General features: G+C 46.0%; 1 protein-coding gene across 2 annotated transcripts in view; it reads right to left on the bottom strand.

The window, feature by feature from the left end:
* NTRK3 (neurotrophic receptor tyrosine kinase 3) overlaps window positions 1–16,755 on the bottom strand; it is a 229,825-nt gene that overhangs the window by 44,535 nt on the left and 168,535 nt on the right. For both annotated transcript variants that reach the window (XM_064456204.1, XM_064456205.1), the window contains exons 13-15: window positions 11,109–11,239; window positions 6,893–7,065; window positions 1,010–1,253 (exon numbers count right to left, since the gene is read on the bottom strand). In XM_064456204.1, the coding sequence (XP_064312274.1) occupies window positions 1,010–1,253; window positions 6,893–7,065; window positions 11,109–11,239 (548 nt within the window). The remainder of the gene's footprint in view (window positions 1–1,009; window positions 1,254–6,892; window positions 7,066–11,108; window positions 11,240–16,755) is intronic.

Below are 16,755 nucleotides of genomic sequence, written 5' to 3' on the forward strand. Positions count from 1 at the left end.
CTTGGGTAGCTGATGGAAATCATTCTCAAAGCCAAACGTTCATGTTGTAACCAGAAATAAACCAGCATTAGACCAAGCATCAGTTTAGAAACCACTGCTCCCTAGCCTAAAAAGCCCTCCTCTGCTGGTGGATGGGCTGGCGACAAATGCCTGCTCCAGTGTGCTTCAAACTCTGTACATCACAGCTTCTCCTGTAGCTGAGGAAGGGTGAGAAACACGCTGCTCCCCCAGGGAGGCTGCCATCCAGGGCAGATAGGGCAGTGCAGACAGGTACATAGGGACTGTGCAAGACAAGGAAGAGTGCGAGCACATACCACAGAAGAAAAGGCTGGAAAGGCATTCCTGACTCGTTGAGTCTGTCCCCAGAGACAAGTGCAGGATTAGCCTCTGCCCTAAACCCAGGTATTTTTGTCTAGTTGCTTCCTGAACTTCTTTAATGACAGGCCCTGAGCAACCTACCACTGGCAAATTATTTCATTGTCTAAATGATGACCCTGATGGAAAAAAGTGTTTTGAGGTCGAACCTAAATTGCCTATTATTTCCTCTTCCATATTTTATGCATTTATCCGTCAGTCTCTCAGTTGCCTTTTCTCTAGGTCTCTGTATTAAGTTTCTTTAATCTAACACCAGAGGTCACAGCCTGTAGACTTTGTCATCTCTTTGAAATACCTTTAATTTATCAATGTCTTCATAAAAGAGGGAGAAAAAATAGGAAGGAAGGAAGAATGGGATGACTTCAGAGTCAACCCAAAGCATGTGACTGTGTGCTGCAGTATAACAGAGAGCTCTGTGTGTAGGCATCTGCATGGGTGTCTGAATTGCAAGTATGCACAGGACTGAAAAGGAGTGAGGGCAGTGGTTCAGGGATGCCTGATCAACACCTGTGTACATGTTTCAGTGAGGGAATAACCAAGAAAGTGAGCCCAAGAGCTCCAAAAACTGATTTCTTGTAACATTTCCTAGTCTCCCTTTGCTCTGAGCACCAGACTGCTGCTGGAGCTGCCTTACCCTGTAGTAATCAGTGCTGTAGACATCTCTTGACATCCCAAAGTCTCCAATCTTCACCAGCAGGTTGGCTCCGACCAAGCAGTTCCTGGTGGCCAGGTCTCTATGGACAAAGTGCTGGGAGGCAAGGTACACCATTCCAGAGGCGATCTGGCTAGCGATGTGGAGCATCTGGGATAGCCCTAGCTCCCCTTTGGCTTGTCGAGGCTGCCCATCCACGAGGATCATAGCATCTGGGCCATGTGCCCTATAGGGAGGAAGAAGCAAAAAGCATAGAGTTGGGTCTCAAAACTGACCAGGAGATAGGAATCCCACACAGTCGCTGTTCCTACTGGGGTGGGTACACACAGCTCCGGTAGGAAGAAAAAAAAGAAAAGCTTAAGAGAACAGGAGGTTGGGGGAACATTTGGTGGGTGAGCAGGTGCCATACATCCTCCTATCCTTACTATTCCACAAGCAACCTCTTACAGCTACTGGTGGAGACAGACTACCAGGGCAGAGGGACCGTTGGCTTGATGCAACGTGGACATTGTACTCTGGCAAGAGCTATGCAAAACTAATGAGTGTCCAGATATTTACGTGTGTGGTCCAGTTAACTCTCATACCTTGGAAACCTCCTCAGAGGTAAAGGTATCACCCTCTTTTCTTCCACAGCCATCACATTCTTTGTACCTACTCTCTTTATTAATCCCAAACAGCCGCCTCTGTTTTCTGCAAACACCATATCACCAAATGACCTCCCCCTGTTCTATACTAAACAACCAGTGATCACATAAAAGATTTCAGAGGAACTCCAGCAACTTCATCCCTGGAAAATACCTTTCATACCCTAAGCTATCCCAGATGTAACACAGGTACTGTAAAGTGTGCAGGCATGAGCAGAGGTGCAAAGGTTACACCTGAATGTCGGCAGATACAGAGAACATCCTGAGCAACAAAAGGAAATATTTTGCTGAACCAAGTGCACTGCAAATGCAGGACTGAAGGTCAGTCTCATTCCTGTCCTGTCCCTTTTTTAGTCCCCTTCCTCGCTGTGTACCAAGCCTGTCTTTGCTGTGCTCCTTCTGATGTCTCTTCCCCTGGTAGAGCTCACCCTGTGGTAGCCAGCGTGAAGGTGGAATAACAAAAGCCCTCATATTTAGGGAAAAGCAGGAGATTTTGCGGTGACCTTCCTTCTTGTGACTAAGATACAGTACAGCATTTCCTCCAAGGCTTTCATACTGTTCTCTTTGAAATGATTCTTGGCGTTTCACCCCTGTCATCAGCAGAAACCCCATGGAGTGCTAGCAAATTGAAATTACACATACAGAGCTTTCCCTCCTTCTTGACATGGGACTGAATAACCCACAAGATCCAAACCGTTTCCCTTCTTTGTCCCTGTTCCCTAATTGCTCTGTTGGGCTTGAGGCTGCACCGAAGGGATTAGCATCCAGGCATTTGGGGCTCAAATGAGTTTTTTCAAATGCCCTTGTCCTGAGCTACCTCCTGCTGCCCTGCCACTGGGAACATGGCTCTGAAGGTCCCCTCCTGGCAGAAAGGACAGCTGGAAGAGGAGAGGAACTCCAGAAATGAGTGCTGACAAGCCAGGAGTGTTTTTTAGGAGCTACGAGTGGGTGATGCTGCAATGAATGTGGGATGAGCTGGCTGGGAGCTGCACTGCAGTAGGCAGGGCTGGGGCTGCCGGGGGAATCTCGAAGGCTCGCAGGCATGGTGAGAGCAGCAGCACACTGGAAGAACTGCTGGGGGCAAGGAGGAGCAACAGCAGAAGACTGTATGCAGAAATGACTGCTTGATGTCTTATTTAAACAGCCCACAGATGGGTTTACCCCAGGAAGTTACCTGGTGGTGACAACAGATGTCGACAGCAGGTGAAGCTGAGCTAGGACTGAGCAGGTTAGCTAAAACCAGCAAAGCAGGACAAACAATAGCTTCTAAAACTGTGCTGGACAGTTTGTACCAGTCATGCCTTGTAGTTACACCAATATTTAGCTGCAGCTGATACCTGTTGTCATCAAAAGTAAATATTCCTAGGAGAGAAGTGAAGGATAAATCAGTATCTCATTACTGCCACCTTTTTCAAAATTCAGTAATGGCCCACAAAGAAACATCTGTGTCTGAAGGGAACAGGTGATGTTTAAAAAATGGTCAGCCAACACCATTATTTCACTGGCTCTTTTTACATCCTACTATATAGGACACATCTTGGTACGTCCTATATAATGTATACACCTCCCTTTCTCCATCCCATGTGGGTATAGTCCAGAAGAAAGAAGTATCAAGGCATTTATGAGATTAACAGGAGGGATATTAGTACATTTAGTTATGTCAAGAAGCCTTCAGGGAATACAACAGGGGTCTTGCTCATCTCTTCTTGGGGAAAGGGGTTTAATTCAGCTTTTCAGAAAGGCCATAGGATTGGGTGGATCCCTGTTAAAGAACTGCTGGGATTTTTTTCTATTATGGAGTGATGGAGGCTTTTCCCAATATTGGGAAGAAAATCATCCCTCTGTCTTCCTCTGCTGAAATGCCTCTTTCTGTCCCAAGACAGTCCAACTGTGGGAGCTGCTCCACAGGAAGGACTGACACAAAACCATCAGAATTATGCAACTTTTCTAACAAAATCTATTGCCTTTTTGAGTTAACAGCAAATGGCAACAACTTACTATAGACTGCAAAGAAGGTTTAGAGTGGCAACCTGCCATCCCTACTTCAAATGTGTTGCTGCCACAGACAGAAAACAAAAGCTAGAAAACCAGTGACAGAAGGAAAGGGAGGAAGTGGTGGAGATATTTGGTGAGCAGTGAGGGGAGGTGGTTGCTGCAGACCCCTGAGCAGTGGGTCTGTGTCCTGGGGAGCACCCAGCCTTGCCACGCACACAGCCTGTGGGCAGTCTCCAGCCCCTGTGTACACCAGCCCTAGGGATGCCATGCTCCCTGGAGAGCAATGCCTGTATTTTCTCATGGCAGCGTCTTTTCACTACCCCTTTTCTATTAGTCAGGACACCATGATTTCAGTCTCCCCTGGTGTGGAAAGCAGAGTAAGTTGTTGCACCATCAGCAATGGTCTTACACACAGGGGCCTCGGGAGGCATGTAGAGCCATCCCAATACATGCCACCCACACCTCTAACCAAGCTGGTAGGTGTTGATCCTAGTGCTTCTCCTTGCCATGCCAGTTTATTTTACAGACAGTAAAATTATCTGTCTTTTTTTGGGAAGCCCACAAAAGTCTAACAACACTTAGGGGAATTTATTTATAGTGCTTTTCTCTAGGAAACTGGGTCTAAAGTGAGCCTCTTCCATTTTACTGCTTTTTCAATTTCTGCAGTTAAACTGGGAAAAGTCCATCTGAGTGTTTCTTACAGACTCTCAGCACCTCTGGCCTCCAGTGCCTGGAAGGAACCATCTCCTGCTATGGGCTGGGTGAATCATGCCACAATAAAAACTGCTACTCTCCAGGGATGCCAGGCACTCCTGCACCAGTGACCTTCTCTGACTCCCTTGCAGCTCCCATCCCTCACCATTGCTGCTGTGAGGATAGTAGATAGCTGACAAGACAAAGCCCAAGGCTCTCTCTCTGTATGACACCTTAGGCATTTTGCTGAGGATAAGCTCCCGTGTCCCAAAAGCCAGGTTCTCTTGGGACACAAAGGGATTTCACTGCCTATCACACACCAACCTGCAGAGAAGGGAACTCGCAGCTGCTTGCTCCATAGATGTTTGCTCCACTGTTGTATGAGAAGGGAAAGCTGGCAGCTAAATGCGGCTGGAAGATGTGAGGCTACAGTCCTGGGGACCACACATCTGGAAACTTTGTTTTCCTTCATAAAGGCAAAAGATGATACAATGAGCTTTCTTTTCCAGCAACACTGGGACAGGAGGCCCTAGCCTCCCAGGGCATGAGCATTTCTCAGACACGTCCCAGGACAGGTCTGGGATGTGGGGGCACATGGCTTCAGCACAATATCAGCCTTAGGACCACACTGTTGTGTGAAGCAATTACACAGAGCATTGGCAGTGGGCATAAGACATCCCCCTGAGACAGCAGGAGAGCCTGTTTTGGAGCAGACTGTTTGGGAGGTCAGTTAGAACACTGAAGGTGGGTATGCCTCAGCTGTAATGTCTGCCTCCTCTATGGAGAATAAGGTTGGTAATTCTGCCAGGAAAATAAATGGTCAATTTTCTGCTCTTCCTTGTGAAGTACTCTAAGAACATGGCCTCTTATGCTCTATGTTAGACTGCTTTCCTCCAGTCACGTGACTAAGGCACTGTCCTTAACACTGCCTCTCCACTCTGTGCTAAGACACCATCTCAGCCCAATGCACAGTTTCATGCCAGTAGGCAGAGTTCAGTCCACTGCTGCTGGGAGGTTGTTGAGCACCTGCAAGACAGGGTACCAGAAGAGAGGGTCCCAGGGTAACCAAGGCAGCTCACCTTTGAACATGGGCCTGAGGAGCTCTGCAAAGCTAGTGTAACATCAGCCCTCACTCATCCTGCCTTGTCAAGGATGTCGTCTGTCCAGACCCTGAGACAGGGACTGAGCTACAAAATCATATCACATTCAAATCTACCCACAACTATGCTGAAATAAAGAGGGAAACCAACGCAGGGATGTCCCCAGCCCAGCCACTTCCCTGTGAATGCCCCAAGGGAGCCGCAGACAGATTGACACTACTTGGCAGAGGAAAGAAACCTTTGAGGTCCTTCCCCCTAGCTCTTCTGGTGTAGGCGATTGCTTAGAAATTAAAACCTCAGGGAACGACCTGGGTTTCCAGTTGGACACTGAGTGTGATGGTGGAAAAAAAATCACCGAGTGTATCCCAACCCCAGATCTAGACCTGCTGTGCTCAAGCTTCTTGTTCCCGCTGCAGTCATGTTCACACTTAGCAGTCAAAACACGAAAATATCAAGGGTCCAATTTTCTAAATACTGGGAAATAAAACTACTAATTATTTCAAGAGGTAAGTACCACTCCACTCGCATGCAGGTTTCAGAGCATAATTTCTGTATCGTGGGAGAACAGCACTACAACATCCTCCCACAGTGCTCCCTTCCCCTCATTGCTGGCAGACTCAGGGCACACAAATGATCTGCCTCACGCTGATGAAATGGTTGAATGATAACTGAGGGGTGGGGTTGGGGTGTCCAGCAATTTACCTCTCTCTAGAGGCAGGGAAGGCAATTACAGCACTTCAGCAGGCCTTGCCTGGCTTCTTGAATAGCATGGTGCCACAGGTTAGGATAGTTTTTACCTCAGGATCTGTCTGATGAGGCTTAGGGAACAAGGACAAAGGGTGGATGCCACAGGCACTGGCTGAGGCCCCTCCAGCATTTCTCAGCTCTTTTCTGAATATAGGAATAAGAACTAGAGATCAGTAAATGCCCAGGATACCAATCAGACCAAGGACTCCAGCAAGTTTCTCAAAGGATTATTTTGGTAATAATGTTATTGAACCAGGAGCTGGGTGACATGGGGAGTGATGGCTAGTGACCTTCCTGCTTCAGCAGGGCATGTCTTTGCTAGGTGGATGGGACTTGGAGCTGCTGACAGCCATGGCTTCACATCATACCCCCACAGGACAGAGAGGAATTGCAGCCATGCTTCCTGCAGCTTCAACTTGCTGGGGTGGGAGAAGTCTGGTTTCCATAGCACAGGGACCACCCCGGGACTACCTATGAGAAAATGTTGGGGTAGGGTTAATAAAGCACCCAGTCTGGTGAGGACCATCATCTCCTACAAGTTGTCCTTGGAACAACTGGCTCACATTACCCAGCCCACGAACATCCACATGGCAGTGGTGTCACTGGTACACCACAGATCTATAAAAAGCCACACCAAAGTTGCGGAGCAGATGTATGGCATCAGCCATGCTCTCCTTTGCACATACCTCAGGAACTTGTTCAGGTCCCCGTGTTTCATGTACTCAAAGACCATGATGAGGGGGTCGCCGTCACCACACACCCCATAGAACTTGACGATGTGCTCGTGCTGCAGGTTGGTGAGCAGCTCTGCCTCCCTCTGGAAATCCTTGCGGGCTGCCAACGTGGGGTCTTTCAGCGCCTGAAAGAAGGGACACAGATACGCACAGGGTGGGCTCAGGCAGGGGCAAAGCCAAAACAAATAGGTCGCAGTATCACAGAGGAGCTGATGAGGAAGGGAGGGGAGAGGAACCACTGCCACCAGCCCAGTTGCACTGTGAGGGCTGGCAGTAGGTGCCAATGGCACCACCTCAGCATTTTGTTCATGTAGTTACCAGCCCAGCAGGTTCCCCAACTCATTTCCCAGGCAGCAGCAAACATACCTCAGAGGGTAATAGCTTCCTATTATTCCCAGCTTGGGCAGGATTTGTACTGGTGACCTAGGGATGAATGGCTTCATATCTCATTATTATTAAATTCCTGAGCCAGCCAGTCCTTGCTATCTGTCTTTTATTTTGAAATAGCTGACTACACTGCCTTTATTCAGAAGATGGATTTGCCTGGCTGTGCAGTTATTGTGTGGATTTTTCAAACTGCCTCTGAAGAAGGACACTGTCAAGTCTTTTCTCATAATTTTTAAAATCATGTTTTTATTCCCTGCTGTTTATAACAGCTCCCCTGGCAGACTGATGCTGAAATCGGTATCCTTATTGAGAATATCTCATCTTCCACATTTGAGCACACCACTTTGCCACTGCAGGGTAGCTTGCAGGTTCCAAGCTGTGTGGGCCAGCCTGACATCGCAGGGTTGCTATGCAGATGTTGCTGTGGGTGCAGCTGGTGATCGGGGAGGGTTCCCCAGGGTTGGAGGCCACTTGTTCATGCATTGTCATGGAGTTGCATCAGAGAGCTAGTTTGAAAGCAGCAAGTTGTCATCCCAGCGTATCAAGGGAGGGCTTTTCCATGAGCACTTAGTAAAAAAGTTGAAGTTCAGAACATTTGATAAGATGGGACGGCCATGAGAATCAGCACAGTCTTTGCAAACATTTAAAGAAATGAAGAGATGATTCTGGTTTCGAGTTGCTAGGTCTGTTATATTCTCCCCATCCTTTACATGCCAGGACTGTTTAGTACCAGTCCTGGCTTTAACCGTGCAGCCTAATGGGAGTTGAAAAGGATTCAAGGCAACTTGCTTTAGTTACCCCCAGATTCAATCAGATGTGCACCGGTTCTCCCTCAGTGGTGGGGAACATAGGTAGGTCTCTCACACATACACTTGCCCCTTTTTCCCCATGCTTTGAATCTACCCACGCTGACAGGAGAGGTGGCATCAGCAGGTGCAGGCTCCAATTTATGTGCAAAAAGGGATGTTAAGTATCAGAAAAACTGCATAGAGAAAGGGGTCAAATCTGCTGCTAAGCACTTCGAACTGGTCCACGGCACTGCTGGGTGCAATGCCATGCACAGCGAAGCAGTGAGTCCTCCAGAGCAGCTGCTTTTTCTCTTGGAGCAGACCTCCTGTGAGGGTTTTACCCAAGCCTTAGGACGCTGCCTATTCTTCTTCTGCCCCCAAACTGCTAGTCACATGGCATAATATTATTTTAATTCTACGTCCTCTGGGATAGCTTGACTAGAGATATTTAGATGGATGTTACTTACACTGTGCAGATGGCAAAGCATCCATCCTTATTTCAGGCACCCAATTACTTTTAGTCATTTAATATTTTCATAATGTTAAGGCTACCCTATTTTTCCCCAGGAAAACAGTCCCTCTCCCCCATTACTCTTTTCTCTCCCTTTTTCCTGTAGTTTCATACAATATTTCAAGCTGCAGTGAGTTTATGTTTCTCCTCCTTCACATGCAATCATTTCTACAAGGTGTTAGGACTGTAACTGTGTAAATATCACACACCACCAAAAAAAAAAAAAAAAAAGATATTAAAAAACCACATTACTAAGGTTGCACAGCCAAGCATTTAGAAAAAAGGAGGAAAACAGGAGCTGGAAGTCATGGAACAGAGAAAGACCAGACCAGAGAAAGAGAAGGGATGTCTCAGCAAAACCACTGAAATGCCTCTCCTAGAAAGGTTTGGGGTGGACTGTAGTTGTGCCTCCATCACACAGTGTCTACGTGACATCTGGCAAGTCACTCAGCATCTGCAGGTTGCAGCCATTGTCACAAAGTGTCAGCTGTTCCAATATTACCTGGGAAATCCCCTGTCATGCAGCATCAGGGCCAGGTGTGCACAAGCTCCACGTGTTTACTGAAGCAGCAGGGGTCAATGGGGATCTGGCCCCTGCTGTCCACAGGGCTGGAAAGGCAGGTTAGTAACTCTATCCTCCACCTAAGTGGATCCTTTCAGCTCAGTTTCCCTGCTTATCCATCTTCCCTCCGCAAAAAGGGGGTGATACAACCCCAGCATCTTGCTGGGAGGCTGTGAAAATGAGTATGCTCACATCTAGGGAGCTCTCAGTGAAGCAGTCCATAGAGAAGTGAAAAATATGTGTTTGGAGGACATGCCCTGAATACCAGCCCCTCCAGCATTTCTAGTACTTGACTTTGTAACCTTAACACTCTTGCTGCATGTAGTTTTTGTGCATCTCTTAGGATGCTTTTAGAAGCAAGCTGAATAAAACAGGAAGCTTGTCCATGCCATCACATCAAAACTCAGCTTATGTGCGGGGCTGCAACCTTTAGATCTGCTGAAAATCTGAGTCCATTTAACCGAGTGAGTAACACAGCCACTTTCTTTGGCCCTGAGAGCACAGCAGAGGCAGACTCTGGGCTGTGGACTCAGCTGCCCTGACCAGTGTGCCCTGCTGCTGCCTTGAGCTGCAGTGACCGGGGAGGTAGTTCTCAGCCTCTGTTGGGAGCATGAGATCCTCAGGAAATGCAGCCAAATCTCAACTTAATACGTAAAGCCATTTTTTTTTTCCTTTCCTTTTTTCCCCTAAGACTTATAACGTGACCCAAATTAGAGGGATTTTTTCCTGACCCGCCCCAAGCTGGCAAGAAGCCAGGTTTCAAGACCCTGCTCTAAAGCTGGATCTGTATGATCTTACAGGATGAAAGGCACTCTGGGGATGTAAGCTCATAGTAGCAATTACCAGGAACAAGTTTGGATGCTGCTTCTGCCTACATGCAGATGAAACTCAAGTAAAGCCTTGAGAGACAGGATCGCATAAAGGATGGCTAACACTGATAGGCAGGTACCAGCCATATAATCAGGCAATTAATCATATGGGTAGCTGTGCTACCTTGGCTTTAACCAGTCTCAGAGGTGAAAGGTGCAATCTTGCAGTTCACGGTGGGAGCACAAGGGGACAAAGAAAAAGGCTTGAACTGCCGAAAGATTAAAAGAACTCTCAAGTAACTGGATGCCTCCAGCACACTGGAGAACAGCAATGGAACCTTTCTCCCTGTAGAACATCAGTTCAAATGCAAATCTTCTTCCAAGGAGATAGGAGGCATCAATTAACTCCCAGGGATTAGCCTATGCACATCTGCCAGCTGGTGACACTTGAGAGGAGAGCACATTTCTGCACTGAGTGGTCTCCTCTGCCCAGAGCCACACTGATGGGGAGGACCCTCACAAGCATACAAACAGCACAGCACAAGCCAAGCTGAACTTGTGTTGACAGAAAATCACCGAAACAGGAGCGACCTGTGGCGAGGCAAGCAGGAGCTGAGTGGAGCTGAGCTGGGTTGCTTCGCTCATCTTGCAGCAAAGTGATCCCAGCAAATTGGTTTGTCATGCTCATCTTTTAAGTGCTTATTTTTGCTGAGAGTTTTTTTTGTTTGTTTCAGCTTCTATATGTTCCACAAAGAGATAAAATCTGGAAAGACAAAAGCCCCATTCCCTTGCAGAGGGAAGGTGGACTCCATACTGCGCTGCTGCAGCTGCATGGGGGCTTACAGCTTCCAGACCAGCTTCTCCTCCCCGTCTGTCTCCTGGCCACATCGGCAGGAAGAGAGGCTTTGGCATTGGTGAGAATAGACGTCCTTGAAGCAAAACACTGAAACTTTGTGTGACTAAGTGGATTTACCACAATCTCCGGCATCAGATAAATCTCTGCCCCTGGCCCCCAGCCCTCTCCTGCTTCCCTTTCCCACGCAGACTCATCCAGCCTTGCTTCGCAGGCCAGCCCCTGCCCTACTCTCTGCCATTCACCCTTGGGATTTACCTTCACTGCCACCAGCATTTTGTCGTTGGTGGGGCTGAGGTTGTAACACTCGGCCAAGAACACCTTCCCAAAGGCACCTTCTCCCAGCTCCCTCTTCAAAACGATGTCTCTCCTCTTAATATGCTGGACATCTGTTGGAGGGAGGGGAGGAAGAAGGAAAGGGTTGAGGGGAGAATGAATCAGGGTTAATTCAGGGAATGGAAAACAACTAATTCAATTTTCTAGCAAGTTGCAAAGGATCTGAAATTGCTTTGCAAAAATATCTACAGGGATCTTTTTACCCACCCACAGAACACAGCCTTCTCTGGGATGGAACTAGTCTCATGCAAAACATCTGTGAGGAAAGTACTTGAGGTTTATCACATTTTTCACTATAAGCTCAAGGCAAGCTTGTCCTCAGGGAGAGAAACCTTTGGGGCAAAATCTGCTACAAAGACCTGAATCTCTTTGGAATGTTCCTGGAAATAATTCATCTCCTGCGAGTCATAGCAAAGGTCACGTACTTCCGATGACAGGCCAGGAGAGATAAGAAGGTCCTATTGAGTTTTGCATTTCAATTGGGGTCAGTTTAAACCCAAAATCAGGCACAGATTTTTGAGGCTGAACCTTGGCAAGTCAAAGCGCTCCCAAGGGGGGGGAGAACCACTGACCCGTATGCACCCTAGGGCATGAGCAGGAGCCGGTTGGACATGCCAAGAACTGCCCCACAGCAAGGCCCTGACCCTGCAGCCACCTCCTTCAAGACTGTGCCTCAGAAACAAGGTCATCCCAGAATAAAGTCACTGGCACGACAGACAAACTCAACCCGTTAGTTTCAGTGATCCTTTCCACTGATATTTAGGACGGCGCAGACTGACAGAATAGCAACTGAGGTTTCAAGAAGAATCAAAAGAGCAATAGGTATTAATTTAACAAATGTACAGAAGCCTATGAAGATTGGTCTGCTCAGCTAACAGGGTCATTCATAAGGGCTAGATCTACCCACATACTAAGCACCTACAAGGGTAGATAAGTGACTTGCAGGATCTCCACAAATGATGGGTCATGATTAAATGCCACTGGTTGCTGGGAGATCTTGGGGTCTCCATACTCTCTTTTGGGGATGACACTAGGGCACAGCCACTTGCTGCCAAAACTTTAAGTAGCTTTCTGGCATCACAGCACCCATAAATATCCTCTGGCAATATGAGAGGCTTTTTTTAATGCCTGGAATGAACCGTGGAGGCAGCGAGAGATGCACAGCCACCATAGCATTTTCTGGAGATACAGTACCCAAAACTTCATCTCTCTAAACTGCACTTCGCTGGAGCTTACTGCCTCCCTTAAGAAATGTGGCAGCACAGACCAGCCTCAGCCTGATGGTCATGGCAGGACAGTGAGAGCTACACACTCTTCTCCAGTGCTTGGTGAGCAAAAGCTGATGCATTAGAGGTTTCCTTAAGTAAAGGCATTGGATAGGACAGCGCCTGCTTTCCAATCCTAGCCTGGGGCATTCATAACTTGGCCTTGTATCTGCTTGCTTGCAAACTGGATTGCTTCTGAGTTTTTTCCATCTCTTTCGTGTGCCACAGGAGCTGTACAGGTATGCACCCCTTAGCTCAGATGCACTTCCCTTGGATCACTGTAGATGCAGGAGGTGAAGGTGACTAACACCAGGTTTCAAACTGCTGCAGGGAAGAATCATTAACAGCGATCACAATCTGCCACCAGCTCTTACCACCCACCTGAGTAGGAACCCGCATTGACCCGAGGGAGCGTATGCCCCACAACAACATAGGTCCACTTAATGCATCAAAAAGCCAATGGATTGAAAGACTAACACCTTCATGGCTTTCATACAATTAAGCTTTTTAATTAGGAGCTCACAGGCAGGTTTAAGGAGCTTCCATCTCTGGCCCTTTTGCTTGTCTGGGAAGATGGATGCTGTGAGATTGCATAAGCAATGGGCCTTGTAATGAACGATGCCTCTATAGAGAATTCCCATTGACCTTTTCATTAATTGTTCAATAAACTGAAAACAGTTAGTTACCAATATTAATAATATTAGTAGCATTAAGGCACAAGATGGTAGGCACATCCAAAATGACTTTGGTTTTAAATCTGCAGTGACAGCCAAGGAGAACAAATCACATGTGGACATTGCCTTCTCCACCTGGTTAAGCTGATTGTTTAAGGAGTACCTTGAGAACTCTGAAGTATTATGTGTTGAAATGTTAAGTGATGCACTTGGGTGAGGAAAGTCCTAATCTAAGAAAAGCTCAGATGGCACCAATTTACTTAATAGAGTAGAGGAAAAGGGTTTTTTTTCCCCTCTTTCTCTTGGCAAGTATTCTACAGCACTCGTCACTACAGCACCTAGGATTTGCTGTATTGACAAACCAGGTATTTGCATTCTTGGTCTCCTGAATAGTAGCAGTCAAGGAAGCTGTTGCGAAATGATCTTGTATTAAGAGCAGACCAAGGTCAGTTCAAAAAACTCAGAATCCCAGCAGAAGTGCAATCCAACTGCCCCATTTGATGTGAGATAAAGTCTAAAAGAAAACTGTCTCAGAATAACCAGTAATACTATTTGAGATTATTTACACCTCTGATAAGTAAGCGGTTACATGAGAACTGAAGCAAACCTCTCTTTCTGAACTCCCCAGGGTCTTGCCCAAAATTTTCAGCTCCCAATTTTTCTTCCCAACAACATCTTAATAAATGATCATACATTTCTGAGAGCTGGCATCCAGACTGTGTAATTATGCCTACATTATTAAAATAATATCCCATCTGTCTTCAAGACCCGATTTCACAGCAAGTTATTAGGGTTACCTAAGAAGCTTCAGGGAAAATTTATATGAAGATTTTAAGGATATATTGTGGCAGACAGAGTTGAACTGCGGGAGAAGCAATCCTTCTAAAGTAGTGGACCCAGGTAGCACTGCTGGATTTAAAGTAAACTTGGACGGTTATAAAAACAAAGGTTCATGAAGTTAAGCAGTTTGACAGCAGCTGGACAATCTCAATGTAGAGTCAGAAAAGTACTTTTGCTGATCACAATTTCTTTCAACCTCAAATGGCCATAAATTTTGCTTCGTAGTATTTTAGGCACAAATGGAATAATAAGTGAGTTATAATAAATTGCTTTTTCACATGCTATAGGCTTAAAATACTGAAGTTTACATCAAATTCTTCCATTCATGGTGAGATCAGCACTATGATTAATTTTACATTATTATTAAATATGGGCTTTAAACAGAAAGCAATGACAAACCGCCCTGGCACTGTACGAATGGCTGTGTTATTGTGCTAACCTTGCATATCTTTGCTCATTTGTCCTGGCTGTAACTCATAAGGAAGGCCGAGTAGCCATGAAAGATGCTGTGCTGCAAGGGCACCCGGGAGGTTCATCTGCATAAATCTGTTTACCTCCTCCTGGAGAAAGCTGAGCCCTGTCTGATAAACAGCTGGTGTTTATTTGTTTTAGGCAGGCAGTGGTGTGCTAATCTGTCTCGGCTGTGTTGCAGTCAGCCCTGCCAACAAGGTGTATGCAAACTGTCTTCCCGTAAGTACCACTCTTTTTTTTTTTTTTCTCTCCCCCCGTACCATTAACTTATAAAAACAAGCCAAACAGACAATTCAAAAGAAGAATCTATGCAGGAGCCACAGTAAGACCTGACAGGAAAATAACCAGACTTGACAGCATGATGGAAGTCATCAAGGCTGTGCTGTACCTACAGGAAGAATGTGAGTGCACAACACTGAAGTAATTCCAGTTTTAAATGAAACCTTGCAATCCTTGTTTCGGGACTACTACTTTGCTGCATGACACAGAAGGAGAGTTGGGCAGATTCCCCACCTTCCTTCTTGTCCATCAAGATTTTACACATGGAGAATATGTTTCAAGCTCTTGCCTTCATTGTTGTTCTGAATAACATGTGAACCCCATGAGAAAACACTCGACCTGCAGCTGTTGGAAATGCCCCACAATTTCAGTTCGATGATGGTAGCATGTAGATAAGCAAAAGTTTCAGCAAGAGGGTAAGTCTGGGACACTGCTCCCACCTTTACAAATTGTCTCCAGAGCAGAAAGCTTTCCTTTTCTCTGGAAGAGTCAAGGCAGAAGGGTTGCAGCTTTGGATCTGTGATGGGATCTTACCTAACCTCCTCTGAACCTTTCACAGGATGGCTGACTTGATCTGTGCTTAAAGTGCACTCAGTCAGAAAAGTGGCTGTCTAAAACCAGCAACTTCTTCCTCCCTGTATTCGCTCTCATGTGTCCCTTAGTCATGTCTGCTCCTCCTCTCGACACAAACATATTCTAGTTTGCTAACCTTGTGAACCCAGCACAGCCATGGGATAGAGGGGAATAAGAAAAGGGAACAAGATTAATTCTATTTTTCTCATAAATCAATCTACCATGTCCTGATGGGTCACTTCTGTGCTGGCTCCTGAGATGGAGCCTGGAAAAGTCAGAACTTTTTATTTTAAATCACTGATTCAATGACTCTTCCCCCATCTTTTACACTCATACTGTAGAATTTCTCTTGCCTGTGACAAGGTCAAGGCAAAAACACCGATTCTACCTCCAAATCCCAGGTAGAGCATACAGAGCTGGTAACAGACTGTGTGCGATGAAAACTCTCTTTTTCTAATAACCACCACATTTCAATCACATGAGCAGAAATTGGGAAGCTGCATGGGTACCTTTCATGAATATAATTTTCAAATTATTGTCTCATTTTCAAATCAGTCCTGGGAGTCAGGTGAGGAAGAGGTGGGTTCAGTGCCACTGCAAATTCTGCATTTCAGATTCCCATCACAAGCCAACTTCCTTAAAACTATGGTTTGATAATACTCTTGAAGCCTCGATGTAAACAATGAAGTGTTTGGGCAGAGATGACTACGGTGGGAGGTAAATGGACAAATCAAACTCCAAACAAAGCAACCCATGAGCACCGCCAGTACTTAAGTTACAGCAAAATGCAAACCTACTTCTTAAGCTAGTTCATTTACATCAGGTCTGAAATTAATTCTCACATCTCCTTCTTTCAAACTCCCAAACAGCAGTCTATCTGGTTGCTGTATTTCTAGTGGGTTTCCTGTCCTTAGACTCTTAATTCATGAACATGTAGCTCACTGATGAAACCGAGAAAACATATGGAAATCTTTCCTTTTACTTTTGCCACTCTCTTTAACAGCAGCTTTCTCTCTTAGCCTAGAAAAGACCAGTAACCATTTTCTATCAAATTCTTTTCTCCTCTGCACATGTGGACCCGCTTTCCCTAGTGGTAGGTCTTTTCCTGCACCTCTCCATCACCAGCTCTGCCCTTGCTTAGGTTTGTCATTTCATGCCATTTCTTCTCTCTTTTTCTTCTCTGTTTCTTGCCCTTCTTGCTGTTCAATCCCTGTTTTAAAACTGACTTTTTTTAGATGTGTTCCTAGGGTATCCTGATTTGAGTCTGATCTGGGCTTTTTGTGGTAATGGCCTTGGATTTCATAAGCTTCTAAAGCCTCATTTGCATCAACAGCACTTTATAAATGATAACAATGACATTTTTCAGTAGCGGCTGAGTCATTTGCTGTAACAACTAATTTATGCCAAGAGATATCTCTTTTTTTCTTCATACATAAGTTGTCCACAAAAAGGTAGCAAAGTTCTTAG

Source organism: Phalacrocorax carbo, chromosome 7, assembly GCF_963921805.1.
Source record: "Phalacrocorax carbo chromosome 7, bPhaCar2.1, whole genome shotgun sequence".
Lineage (NCBI taxonomy): Eukaryota > Metazoa > Chordata > Aves > Suliformes > Phalacrocoracidae > Phalacrocorax > Phalacrocorax carbo.